Source organism: Ambystoma mexicanum, chromosome 9, assembly GCF_040938575.1.
Source record: "Ambystoma mexicanum isolate Mex_15411 chromosome 9, UKY_AmexF1_1, whole genome shotgun sequence".
Classification (NCBI taxonomy): domain Eukaryota; kingdom Metazoa; phylum Chordata; class Amphibia; order Caudata; family Ambystomatidae; genus Ambystoma; species Ambystoma mexicanum.
In genome coordinates this window covers 1,087,024,771-1,087,039,371 of record NC_090931.1, presented here as the reverse complement: position 1 = coordinate 1,087,039,371, position 14,601 = coordinate 1,087,024,771, and the positions used below count along the sequence as shown (strand labels likewise).

The following is a 14,601-nucleotide window of genomic DNA, read 5'->3' as shown; positions in this document are numbered from 1 at the left end:
CTGTTTTGGGCTTTTTATTAGAATATCAATGTACAGATGGATGGAAACACACTTCATGACATCCTTAACGAAGTGGATTTAAACAAGAATGGACAAGTTGAACTCCATGAATTCTTGCAGGTGATCATTTTTTTTCTTGTTAAAATTCCATGTTTCTTTAATGTACCGTAAGGAGAAATGAAGTATTTAATCTTTCAACTTTAGCTGCTAACACACATATAAACTGTATTCTATGTTTTACCATTCCCCAAATGCAACCGTCAAAAAAAAGGAGCACATAATACGATTGAAGCAATTGGTGTGCTCCGATAAACCAGTACGGGTATTCCACTAAAGGGGCTGATGAAGTTTGTGATATTGCATATTTTAACTTTGGCCATGGTGTGTTAGTATTGTATGATCAACAACCCTCAAGCATACTGTTAAACGTGCATTCAAATTAAGCAGGGCATCATCAGATGTGTTTAAAGGTTGCACAAGAATGCTTTCTTTTGTTATGAAGCCACCTTCACCTTCTTTTTTATTGTCTGCTTATAGAACTGATTTCATTCATCGTTTAATCTACCTAGGTTGGAGAGTTCATGAAAGTGCTCTATATGAGGGGGCAATATCAGTTAAAAAAGCTTCTTGTTTGTCATTCAGTTAGTTTTCAAATCAGTTCCTCTAGATTAAAGAATACAAATGTAATTTTTAGGCATTACATTCCTCTCTACTAGGCTATAATGTCATTATTATATGACATCCAAAAAACAGGTTGGACGCCAAATTAAACTGTTGAAGAATGTGCTTGGAATTAGCATTGTCAAGTTGGAATCATACCCAATGCAAAACACTGAGCATTGAGGCAGAAATTGTGGGAGTAAACAGTAGGTCTTGTAGCATTAGTTAAGGCCCTTTCATGACCCTTTGTTTACAATGGGAGTTTCGCATCTCACTGTAATAATCAAATATTAATATCCAAAGCACTGTGTATTATTAACGATAAGGTGCCCTCAAAGCTTTTCTCTGGCTATTTAGGATGGCTGAGGGACACCTAATGGCAGGCAACACCAAGTACCCAAGGTTATTAAAGGGGCCAGTAGGGATGCAATATGGGATGAAGCCACACAGAAAAGTTGGGGCATGGGCGAAATGCGTGCTCATTGCTGCAACAGATTTTCATGGGAATGCAGGCACCATGGTTGGAAGGCACTTCCTCCAGTGTTGCCTGGAAAGAGACTGGTGGTGTGTAGGATAAGCCTGGAAGCCACTTTAAACATGAACCCTCGTGAGGGGGACACTGGCCGCAGTGAGGCGATGAGGCTGGAGGGAGGGAAATCATGTAACTGGTGACTGGAAATAGAGGCTCCAGTCTAAAGGCTAAGGGTGGGACATGAGGGGAGAGCAGAGGACAGAACATGTGATGCACCCAGCAGGAAAGAATGCAGACATTTTGGGCAACTAATATTTAATAGTGTTGCTGCTTGACCAGGATGCACCAAAAAGTCAGAAAAAGGTACTTTGTTTGATGGTTGACATCACATATGCATTGTGATGCAATCCAAATAGGTTATGCTGGATAGATGCCATCTAGTACTTCATGCCCTTTCATCAGATGCCAGTTCAATTAAAAAGTGTATAGATCTGCTATTACTGATCATAGATTCAAACCACGGGTCAATGTGGGGAATGATACTCCTTTGGAAGTACTGTTTTCAGATAGGGTATTTTAGTCAAAGGGATTAGATTAATGGTTTCTCGCATAAGGGTAGTAGAAAAAGACCAGCAGAGCATCAAAACGAATTTGTAAAGCAGGTATATGAATGTAACTATTACACCTATCATCACCTTTTTAAAATGCTTTCGGAAAAACAACCTTGTGTGCCTGTAAATAATGTGAAAATAATTTCCTCTTGAAAAGTATATCATTTTACAAAATTGTTGTTTTTTTGGGGGTAGAATTTGGTAAGTTTATCAGAGACATTCCAAGAAAACAGATGAGTAAGAGCCTGGGTGAATGATGTTGAGGAGTTTGAGCTTGAGAAGATTATTTATCTTTGCTTAAGGAGGAGGTGATTAGGCCAAGGAACGCTGGTGGAAGATTGCTGGTAAAGAGGGTGAGAGCTCAGAGGTAGAGGAGGTGAGACTCAAATTGAGTCAGGAGTTGGGGCTCTCAGCGGGCTTGGAATTCTGCTTGCAATGAAAATAATGTTTTCTGTGGGATCTTAGTGGACTTTAGATCACAAGATGACGGTGGCTGCACGAACCGCACATAGGGCTCATGTTAGAACTGTTAAAATAATTTAAATATTTGTAAAAGTGAATATTACCCGACTGGCTTGAAAAGAAAAAACTGGTAAAGACCAGAGGGGATATATTTTCAATATTGAATCTTAAGTGTCCATATGACTACATAATATGCAACATGTATATTGTCTCTAAAGAAGCAAAAGAGAAATTCTGTTGGTAAAGAAATAACCAATACATTGAACTTGTCCAACTATTAAGAATGAGTGTGTTAAGAGACTATTGAGTCAAAGCATTGAATGTCATAGGGCATAAATAAATACAAAATATAAAGAAAAGAGAAAATGTTGAAATGTTAAGGTACAACGTTGTACATTTGGAATGCTGGTATTTCCTAGCCACACCTCTTGTGTGCTAATAAGTGGGGTTCAACTGGTTATCCGCAAATTCATGTTAAGATTAAGTTAGCGAGCAAGGAGAAACTGAAGAACACGGGGGGGGGTGGAGGGGGCTTGGGTCAGCTGCCTGTTCAATGATGCAACCCCTGTATCGGGTGAATGGGATTTCCCCAGAGCTCCACCAGTTTTTCCGTAGCTGGCAGTAAGGTTCACAAATCATCCATGCCAGATCAAGACCGCCAACAACACCATATGGAAATGTGCTTCCGAGGTCTAACAGAGGGACTCTAGGGTTAGGAGCAGGGAACCTCATGGTGACCCTTTGTGAGAATCCCTGATTTATTCAATTCAGAGAAGATTGCTGGTGGCTGATTGGCTGAATGGCTGAAAAAGGACTCCCTGAATGCATCTGGCTCAATTCACAGTTCTGTGCCTGGAGTGGGAGTACACGCTCAATACAAATCTGCTGGGCCAAACCTGGCATTAGGTCGCAAACCGGAGCCAAAATCTAAACTTTTGGCAGCACAGAAAATCTTAGGGAATTGGCAATCTTGCAAACTGTTCAAAACCCAATGCCCACAGTTTAACTATATTAGCAAATATTGACAGAAGCAAGAGCCCGTTCCCCGAAAACTTGCTATGGGGGAGATTCGGCTTAGCAGAGCCCGTTTTCTGAACTTGACAGGCACAGCACTGCCTCAGGGAAGTAGCCATGGCCCTTCTACCTGACCTGTCTACCTGACCCTAGCTTATCGAGCCTGAGCAGGACATGAACTAAACCATTATAAAGCTTCCCTCACTTGGAATTGAGGAGATGGTATGCTTTGTCACAAGGGCAGGAGGTGGGCACAGAGGGCACAGAAACCTCTGGAGGAACGGGGCAGCCAGACAGGGTCACTATTACACACACTATAACAGGCAGAGTACTCCACCAGTCTTTTGAACGAGAGGATATTGCTGGTGTTAGAGAGAGACAGAGATAAGAGATGGAGATAGGTTGGAGGAGGAGGGGAAAGAAGGGAAGGACTGGCAACTTTTGTCCTGGGGGGCAAATACAATGTTCTGGCCCATGTTGCAGTGGCCCAACCCCACAATTTAGCAGCCCCAACTCCAGAACAGTACACTCAGTACAAACATCTGCACCACATACACATTCTCAAGTAAATCTAGTAGACATTATTGACATTACTTTCCTTTTATGCAACTTATCTTTCAGTTATGTTTGTAGTGCCCCAGGAAATCTCCCCCATACACCAAACATAGTAAAAATGATTTCACCATGATAATATAGTTTGGTGAAATAGGAAAGCTGGAATTTAAGACCAGGTTTCCTCATATTTAAATTTGTAATTTCATAGCAGGTAACAGCTCTTCCCAACTCATCTTTAGTTTTAAACCAGCGTAAAGAGGGGACAAAGATAGATAATTCATTGGTAGAGATGAGCCATAGCTGGGCCAGGGCGTCTGGCTACGCCCTGAGAGCCAACCACAAGCTGACATGGCAAAAGACCCATATCTGGCTTGCTGCCTCCCCACAATACAAAATCTATACCTGGCACCCTGTCTACCCACCCCCCTCAACATAAAACCCTCACTTGGCATCCTGTCTCTCCACCAGTATACATTATATGAATGATTAATATTATAATTATATATTGAGCAATACTGTAGATTATAATCCCTTATGAGTGAGACTTTCCATACAGATAGTTAAGGAAAATAAGACAGTGATGAAAAGTGATCTGCTCAGCATCGTATAATGTGTGAAGTTGAAAGGCAGAGTTGAATCAGGAAGCCAGGGCTCAAGTCTCTGTTTTTCATTTAGACAGCAGGGGAGACTTCATCCTATTCCAGCGTCAATATTAGAATCAACAAAATACTTTCTGCAAAGTTGTTATTCAATGGCTTAAATAATACAATGTTCAATAAATCAGGCTTCAAAGCACAAAGTCACGTGCTAAAGCAACCTGATAAAATATAAGAAATGTCTTAATTGAAAAATATAGGAATAAATCAGGTATGTATCACTTTGTCAGGAAAAAAAAAATGTGTTGAGCAAGTCCCACAATTGGGTGCATTGGCATGCAGGCCAGGCACAAAAGTCTGACCTACCTTTCCAGATTTGTACATGTCTCATTAACCCTATTTTGGTTACCTTCAGCATCCTCCTCTTGCACCACATCTTCAGTGCCTCTTCACCCCCGCACCGTTAATTACCTTTCAGAGCTCTTTTACGCCATCCCTTAACCCATGACTCGATCCCCTCCCCTTACCTCACATGCACCCCCTTCTATTGCCCACTTTGCTCTGTCACTAATTCCATTGTAGCTCACCAGCTTCCATTGCCAATGCTCATATGTAGATAGATAGTAGACCACCTTCATTTGGTCATTCTGCCTCTGTCAAAGAAAACAAGAACCTGTGCTTGGGGTCTTGCTGGTCATTTTAGCTTCTGGTTCTTCACTTCAGGAGTGGGAGATGGTGAAATGTAAAGGAGTGTGAAGACCTGGAGGGTCATCTGGTGGTGGAGCCAGGGTCCTGGAGGGGGAAATCCACAGACGACCATAGTGATGCAGTACTTAGAGGAGAATCTAGTCCAGAGCTGAGGGCATAGGGGCAGAAGCTTGCTTTGGCCAGAATGAGGGTGTCAGAAAGGTTGTTGCTATATTCACAGGACCAGCAATACCAGAAACAAATCATGGGTGTCTGTGGCAAAATGACATCTGAGAGGTTGAAATGTCCCAACCTTTTTTTTTCTTTCCCAATTGAAGGCTGATTCTCTGTAGGAAATTGCTTGTTGCAAATCAGATACACTTTCCACGTATGCTCTTCTGCTAATAAGGAGCTAATAAGATGATATTTGTGATTACACAGGAAATGGCCTCAGACTCTTTGAGCATGTAACATAATCAATGGCATTCATTTTTTGTAAAAATTATTTTTATTGGCATTTGTAAGAGAAAAAAAACATTCAGCATAGTTTCATAGCATATGTAATGTAGCATAATTTCTTGCATTTGCTTTTATACTAACAACAAACAGTTAAATAACAACAAACTTTAACTGTCTTCATTCGTCAAAATTAGTACTTGATTAGTCTCATTCGTGGGGTTATGTCGATTGGGTCTTTCATTATTTGTCTTAAGGGTTGCAGTTCGGGGAGTGCCTTTGTCACTTTTTATATATCATGTGAAACCTGTGACTCATAGTTCGTGCAGTTCAGGAGGGCATATCATCTGACGGCAGAAACATATCTCTTATTAGCGTTTTCCATGCCTCACATGTGGTGCTGACCTCTCCCTCAGTCCCAGTGATACCTGCGCCCCATGCCGCAGTTTCCGCAGCTGCCCAGTGCTCCATTTCTTTGCACCACCTTGCATATTGCGGGCCCGCTGCCGATTTCCATGCCATTGCTATTGCTCTTTTTGCCAGTATGCACACCATGTCCATGAACTTCACAATGTGTTTAAGTTTACTCAGTCTAGGATATGTGCCTAAGAGGCACTCATTCGAGAACCAGTCATACCTATTCACCCCTGCTTTTCTGCAAGCCCGCTCTATCTTGGCCCAGAAGCCTTGCACTTTCCCGCACCCCCAGAACATGTGCATCAGGCCCACCCTTCCCTGTCACACCAAGGGCGTGTAGACCGTGTCTGTTTGTTGGAATTTGCCATCCTAAGTGGGGTCATGTATATTCTATATAAGACATTCATTTGTATAAAACGAAACCTGGCATTCCTGGACACTTCTTTCGGATGCAACAATACCCTCTCCCATTCTTTGTCAGTGATTTTCTCCCAGGTCTTTTTCCCATCTAGCCTTTGACGCTGCATTTCGGGGGTTTGACCTATCCGCTAGTCGGCCATATAGCCTGGACGCGGGTTTCCATCCATCGCCAAAGCCATATAGTTCTGTCAGCAATGGGTTCATCGTGGGCTCCTCCGGCCATTTGTCCCATTTCCTCTTGGCCACCTGCATAATATTCTGATACCACAGGAACTGCCCTTTTGGCAGCCCTTCCTTTTCGTGCAATGACTCTAGTTCTCGAAAAATTCTCTCTTCGTACATATCCCCCCAGGTGTATAGACCTAACCCTTCCCAATATCTCATGATGGGGAGGTTAGTGTTTATCTTGCCTACGTCTGCCATTATCGTGATGTCAGGTGAGTAGGGATGGCTCAGGTGAAGCATCAATTTGACTCTGTTCCCTACCTCCCTACCCAGCACTACTAGCTTAGAGCTGCGCTTTGTGCATGTCGGCGGGCTCCACAAGACTTCTTTCAGGTATGTCGGGGCTGCCAATTGCTGTAGGAGTCCTGTTTCAGCTGTGGGTTCATCCGATAGCCATCTGGCTACGTGGCTCAGTTGTGCCACCAGATAGAACCTTTCCAGTTCAGGGAGTTGTATGCCCCCTGCTCTATGGGGCAGTGTCAGTATGGCAAGTGATAGTTTGTGGCGGGTCGCCTCCCATAGGTATTCTCAAATCAGCGTCTCTAGTGTTTTAAAGAAAGCTGACTTGATATAGTAGCAGACATTCTGGAAGTAATATAAGAACCTTGGTAGTATGATCATTTTGGTGATCGATGCCCTACCCATCATTGACAGTGGTAATTTAGACCAGAACTTCATTGAGTTGCGTAGGCCCTTTATCACAGCCGCTGTGTTGCTCTCATGGATTAGCTCTGGCGTTTGTTTAATTTTGACCCCTGAAGTATCTGAACGTGTCTAGTTGCCACTGAACGCCCACCTCCGGCAAGTCTCTCCCATCCACTTTTCTTAGACCCGCTAGTGGGAATATACAGGACTTCCTCTTACTAAAGCTTATCCCAGAATACCGTGCATAATTGTCTAGTACTTCTAATATCGTTGGGACATTGATTTGTGGGTCTCTTAAGTATAGTAAAACATCATCTGCGTATAGCGAGATTATGTGATATCTCCCTCCTACTCATATCCCTGCATTGCAGAACTGCTTTCAAAGTATATTGCGATTGGTTCGAGCCCCAGGGTGTAGAGCATGGGCCACAGTGGACAGCCCTGTCTGGTACCTCTCTTTATAGCCCAAGCTGACAACACCGTTCTACCCGTTTTTACTGTCGCTGTCGGGTTGTTATACAGCACTTTTATCCATCTCACAAACCCTTCCCCGAACTCAAATTCCCTCAGTACCTCAAACAACCATTCCCAGTATATGGAGTCAAATGAGTCAAACGCTTTGATTGCGTCTAGTGATAGCACTGCTAAGTGTTCCTTTTCCTCCTTTGTTTGCACCATTATATGTTGCAACCTGTGTAGGTTGGACGTCGTGTTTCGGCCTGGTCCTCATGCACAAGGCTCCCTATTGCTCTAGACAGCCGTTTGGCCAATATGGAGGTCAGTATTTTCACATCATAATTTAGCATTGCTAGTGGGCGGTACGAGTCGCAGTCATCTGCAGGTTTATCTGGTTTAGTATTGGGACTATTAATGTTTCCCTCATGCTTTCCGGTAGGGTCCCCACCTCGTACGCCTCCTTATATACTTCATGGAGCAACGGGGTCAGGGTCAATTTATATGCTTTATAGAACTCCGGGGGGAGTCCATCACTTCCTGGGGTCTTACATGGGGCCAGTGATCTGATGGCCTCCGTCACATCGTCTAGAGTGATTGCCTCATGTCATGCCTCCCGGTGTTCTTTGCCCAGTTTGGGGAGTTCTGTTTCTTCTAGTGTGTCGTGAATATCTGCCAGTGGCACTGGGGTATCGTGGGCGTATAGCTTGGAGTAGTAAGTCGCAAATATTTTGTTAATTGATGATTGTGTCCTGTGCAGTACCCCATCCTCATCTTTGACTGAAGTGGTTAAATGCCTCGGGTGCTCCCTCTTGCACAGCCATGCTAGAAGCCTACTCGGTTTGTCCCCATCTTTGTGTGCCCTGGAGGTGTGTATTACATAATCACATTTGGATAGTCGCCCCCATGTCTCTAGGCAGCCCTCCCTAGCATTAAACAGTTTCGCCTCTTTCGTTCTGGTTCCAAGATTGTTCGTTTCCATCTTTTTTATGTCCTCCTCCCACTTCTCCAGTTCCCCTTTCAGCATTTTCCTAATACCCCCTGCTCCTGCTGTGATCTCGCCTCATTTTACCACCTTCAGGGTCTCCCACACTGTGCTCCAGGGGTCTACATTGCCTCTGTTGTTTTCTACGAACTCTGCTAGCTTCTCCCCAAGTTCTTCTCTGAAGATGTGGTCAGTCAGTGCTTCAGTGGGCATTCACCACATTGGGATTGGAGGTCTGGGACCCACCATTGTCCAGTGCATGAGAGGTGAGTGATCCGAGATCGACCTGCCCAAGTATTGTATTGACTCCACATGCGCCAAATGCGCCTTGTCCATAAAGATCTAATTGATTCTTGTGTAGAGGTTGTGTGGGGAGAAGTATGAATAAGCCCTGTCTTTGGGGTGCTGCTCCCTCCAGACATCTGCCAGGTCTAGGTGGGCCAACATGGCATTTAGCGCTAGGGGGCAGCCTCCACTAGATTCTGAGGGGGTTCAGATCTGTCTAGGTCTATATCTGCCACACAGTAAAGTCCCCTCCCCAGATGAAAAAGCTTTCCCAGTGATGTGTTATTTTGGTGCTGAGCATGTTGAGATGTTTTTGGCATGCTGTGGTTGGGGAAGTAGGAATTCACTACACAGATCTCGATTTGTTCTATGGCTCCCCACATTATCAAATATCTGCCATCTTTATCTGCTTCAACTCCCAGTAACCTGAAGGGCACCCCGGGTTTCACCCAAGTAAACACTCCCCTCGCTGTAGTGCGCTCTACAAATATTTGGAGTAGGCAGCTCCATGTCCTTGTCCCCCCCAACATTCCTTTAACTTGGCCATGGCCTCTGCCGTGAGGTGGGTTTCCTGGAGGAGAACTATATCCACCTTTTTCCTTTGTAAGTAGGATTTAATCCTATTTCTGCCTAGGTAGGGTCCCATCCCCCTCACGTTCCACGTCAGAACTTAAAGTTGTGCTGCCATGGTCTTTTGCGTGCATGTCACTAGCCAGCCTCCAATCCCCACCGCCCCCCTCCTGCACTGGGTGCCCCCAGTCTGGGAACCCCCATCTCTTGCTTTGCCCTTCCATTTCCCACTTGAGGCCATCTCTTCTGATCCCCCCCGTACCATTTCAGCATGAAGACATTGATGCAATACAAACAGTAAACTAAAACCAAACAAGTGCGCCCAGCTTCTGCGTCAACGTTGCAGTGCTCATGTGCCACCGTGCTGTCATGGCCCATAAGGGGCATCACGCGTGAGTGTTCTTGTGCTGGCTTGTATAAAACAGCAACTGCCAGCACCAGTCCCATCGCAGGGCTTGTCTAGTAGCCCAGACCAAGTGGCCCAGCCGTGCCCCTGTCTTATGTAAAAGAAAGTTCTATCTGTCGAAGATGTGGTTTGTTATTGCTTACAATGTTAAACTGCTTTTCCGTTCTGTTCCTTCAGTGTGCCTCGATCAGCAGTCTCCTGGCCCCACATGGTGTAGTGTGAACTATGGCCCATCTTCTTCTCCCTTGTCTAGGTTGTTGTGCTCCAGCCACATGGTGGCTGCCGCTGGAGTTTCCAGAAACACAGCCCTTCCTTTGTGCAACACCTTAAGTCTCGATGGGTACATCAGCATGTACCTGAGGTTCAATTGCCTCAATTTAGCTTTTAATGGAACAAATAAGCTCCTCGCTCTTTGTACTGCTGGTGTGTAGTCCGGTAAATGGCAATCTTAGCATTGTCTCTTTTTATCTCCCCATCTTCTCTCAAATACCTTAGTGTGGTTTCTCTGCCTTGGAAATTGAGGATCCTAGCTATCATTGGGCGAGGATGTGAACCCGGCAGAGGTTTCTTCTGTAGTGACCTGTTGGCTCTTTCCACCACAAAACCCTGTGAGGGTCGTCCAGCTCCTATTTCTTGTTGCAATGATGTCTCTTCAAAGTTCGTGGGGTTAGGTCCTTCCAATCCTCCTCAAATCTGTTTCTCCTTTCCAGTTCTAGCACCCCGGTCTGTCGATCTTTCAATGTTTCTGTTGATTCCTTTTGCTCTGTTTCAGTAGCTGTCACTCGCTCTTTCAGGTTCTGCATGTCCTGCGTCATGAGCTGCATGTCATCCTTGACTTCTCCTATTTTTGTGTCTATGAACGTGGAGAGTGCTACTATTGCGTCTAGCACCTGTTTATCTTTACCATCTTCGCTCTGGATTCTTGTGTCGATCTGGATCCGTTATTGCTTGGGGCTGTTCCCTTGCCTTGGCCTGAGCAAAAGAGTCTATGATGGTGGACTTGTTTTTCTCTTTTGTTGGGGGTATTTTGCTCCCAGATTTCCCAGGCAGTTTTTGAGTGAGGTCTGCGTTCCGCTGCGAGTCCGCTGTTGTGTTATTCTTCTTTGCCTTTCCTAGTCATATCCGGAATCCACTTTTCCTCAATGGAACCCTCAATTCTGTTTGGGTGCCTGTGCTGGTGTTTCTCAGTGCGCTTAGCTGTTTAATCAGGGATCCCACCCACGGTCCGTGGCGTCTCAGACCACTGCGCGCTGCCCTGTAACCTGGTGTTGAGAGCTGGGCTCTGTGGTTCTCACGGAGTGCCAGATGTGCTTTTTATTCCAGCAATGTTCGTGTTCCTCAAGTATGTAGTCTGGCTGGTCTTGCTTATGCCCTTGTGTGGCTTTGTTGCATAGTCAATATAGTTGGCCTTGTTCTCTCTGCCTCCTATCCTGCCCCCAGGTATTGTTGATTGGTTAGGTTGTGTAGCGACTTTGCTTATATAGGGGCCCGTAGGGTTGCAGGGTGGTCCGCAACTCGTTTTCTCCAGTGACGTTTTTTTGGGTCTCACAAGTCATGTTGGATGTATGGACTGCCAGGTCCTTGTGCTTCCTGTTATATGGGCAGTCTGTAATGCCACGTGTTAGGTCTATGGATGGCCCTGCCCCGTATGGCTATCTGCTGTTGCGGCCAGTAGGTCTGCTACTATGTCCCTGGGTCCCCCTGCCACTGTTGTTTGTGTCCTCTTCGCCCCCTCCTTGTCTATCTTGTGTGCCTTGCGTTTTTTTTAGGAGGTGTAGACCCGCTGGCTCACCTAATTCTAGTGTAGGACTGGCACCTCTATTTCAGCGTTGTTGTGCTCCTCCTCGTTTAGTCCTTTTGCTTCTCCGTCGCACGTTCATTCTCCAGTCTCCAGGCAGTAGGGGGCTGCAATGCTGTGTCGTATTCCGCTCATAGCCCGTGTCGGCACCAGTAGGGGTGAACGTTCTCCCAGGCTTCAGAGCTGCTAGTGAGTCGCGGCTCTCTCTGGGTGCCCTGCTCCAGCACTTCTTCGCCGATGTGGTCTCCAATCCTCTCACTGTTTCTGCCTTCCGTTGCATCCACTTGTGGCTCTGAGCTAGCCGGGATCACTATGCCGCGTAGGGCCTCTGTGTGTGGCAGCTGGCTGCGCCTTCGCGGCCCATCTTAGCTCCTCACCTTGGTCTCGCATAGCTTCTCATCCAGGGGCCTCGTCTATCTACACCAGCATTCGCTTTACTCGGTTTGCGGTGTCTAGGATCTTGTACTCTGGGTGATTCCTCGGCTGGTAGGAGGCTGCACACCAGCTGTCTTCTCCGCTGCTCTGTTGGCTTCCCTCTCCCTTCTCGTTGGCGCCTGCCCCTCCTCCTCTTCACAACAGGATTGCAGCCGCGCCCGCCATCTTGCGTGCACTGGGCATCTATTTGGAGGGGGTTTTCTGCATGAAAAACGCTCCGATTTTTCCAGTTGATGCTCTCCGAGTGAAGGGAATTGCTTTAGGTTCAGTATTTTGCGGTGTTGACGCACGTTTCTTCTTACATATCCAGGTCTAGGATCTCCGAAAGGATCCCGACAGGAGCTTTGGCTAAACCCAACCTCACTCCATGGACCCAGGCCACACCCCTTAATCAATGGTATTCATATGGTGGATACATGTCTACGTCTCTTGTGTATTGCCTAGACAGACAGCAGCTGAAATGTGAACAGGTCACTTTTAGATACAAAAGTATGTGCTTCAAATGTGCATGTGCAGAAACAATAGTAAACATACAATTACCAATATATCAGGTTACTGAATTGCAGATACTAATCAACCCGGAGGCTGGCTTGAAGTAATGTAAAGATAAGCTAAAGATTAATATAGTCCTATGTTAAGATTAATATAGTCCTATGTTAAGAACTGAACTTATTACGAGCACCACTGCAAACAGTTTTTCCCTTTCCAACACTGCACTGTCAACAGCTGGGCAGCTGCTTCCAGGAAGGACTTTGTGCCTCTGGAACACCTCACCCACATATAGTCCTATGTTAAGATTAATATAGTCCTATGTTAAGAACTGAACTTATTACGAGCACCACTGCAAACAGTTTTTCCCTTTCCAACACTGCACTGTCAACAGCTGGACAGCTGCTTCCAGGAAGGACTTTGTGCCTCTGGAACACCTCACCCACATATAGCGGGATACTTTCCTAGGCATGTCTGGCTCATTGTTTATTTTAAAGACACATGTAAGCAGGGCGAGGTCAAGGCTTGGGAGAAGCAAATATCAAGAAGACACCTTGATCTGTGAGAGACCGGGGAGGGCGGTAAGTTCAGTGTAGAGCAGAGGCAAGAGTCTCTGATAAGGAATACTTCTACATCCCGTCTGCCTTTCTCTATTGATTTACGGTGCCTGTCCAATAGGGATCGGACTGGTGCCATGAACAACACAAATGCATCTTTTCCTTTAAATTTGTTGCACTATGTGGTTGTGGAAGCTTGGGCATGGCAAGCCCCACTGACTGCAACCTCTGCTGGAAAAACACTGTCAATCCCTATATCCGTGTCGAGATGGCCACTTAGCTTAGCTACACACAGACCTTTAGGCTCCACATTTTCTTTTTTCTGATTGCACTATTGTTTCCTTTACCATCTGGCTGCACCTGTACTTCTTTTTTATGTCTGGCTTAACTGTTTTTTGCCTACATTTCCTCTAGCGGGCATTACATGGGGGCAGAAACACATGTGCCCTACAGCAAGTGTTTTGCCCGGGAGCACCGTTGGTTCAATTCCATGTCTAGCCACACTTTTTCGTATTGGGTCCTCCACAGGAGGTTGCAGGGCTTTGTGGAGATCTTTCCTAGTTCTCCTCCCAGTCACATCAAAGATTTTGTGCTGAAGAGGAAGCGACATATTCAGGTAAGTACTCACTTGTGTAGCCCAATCAGCTGTCTCCATTCCAGAAAGCCTAGCGGAAGCGACCTTGGTCATGTTGCAGCTAGCCTCTGTCCTATCTGGAAAAACTACAGAGGCCTCTGTGGGCTTTACTGGTGCTTGCACTGAGGTCTTTTAACAGTCTGCAACCAGGTCAGCTGAATTCAAGGTAACACTTGAGCCTCTGGAACCTATGACAATGCTCTTTGAGATTGAGGGCTGTATGCCTTCTTCTGGGGCTCATCACAAGAGTATCAATTCGGCTACCAAAGTATGCCTTAAGGGCCCACCTGAGTGCAGAGGGGCAGGTAGACGCCATCTTGCCAGCCCCCGGCCCTCACTGCCATCATATTGGAACAGGTGGACAAAAGCGTTAGATGGGACCTCCTGCATCGTTTCTATACCGCATCGAGTGTATGAGAGGCGTAATGCACTCAGAAAGCCATACAGAATGTACCCTTGCACTGAAAGTGTGGAAAGATGTTGGGTGGAAGAAAGTAACATGGAAGGATGTCCCCTCCCAAATGTCAGAATGCATCAATGAATATTGTGGATGGACGTTAAAGTGAAATCTGCAAGGGCAAAGTGATGTCATGAACAAGATATATGAACCTATGCTGAAACGATATGAAAATACTAACGAAGTAACTGAAGCACTAAGAGTGCCATGATCCTGAAGCTAAAGCAATCATGGATCTAAAACAGGTGAAGGAACTTGCTGACCCATTTAAGGAAACCATGGTACCAACAGTAAGATGACAGACACAAGTGA

The 14,601-nt window shown here is 45.6% G+C and overlaps 1 protein-coding gene across 11 annotated transcripts in view; it reads left to right on the top strand.

Annotated features, from left to right (window-relative positions):
* GPD2 (glycerol-3-phosphate dehydrogenase 2) overlaps positions 1-14,601 on the top strand; it is a 2,458,594-nt gene that overhangs the window by 2,100,189 nt on the left and 343,804 nt on the right. For all 11 annotated transcript variants that reach the window (XM_069616409.1, XM_069616412.1, XM_069616410.1 and 8 more), the window contains one exon: positions 22-120. In XM_069616409.1, coding sequence (XP_069472510.1) covers positions 22-120 — 99 coding nt within the window. The remainder of the gene's footprint in view (positions 1-21; positions 121-14,601) is intronic.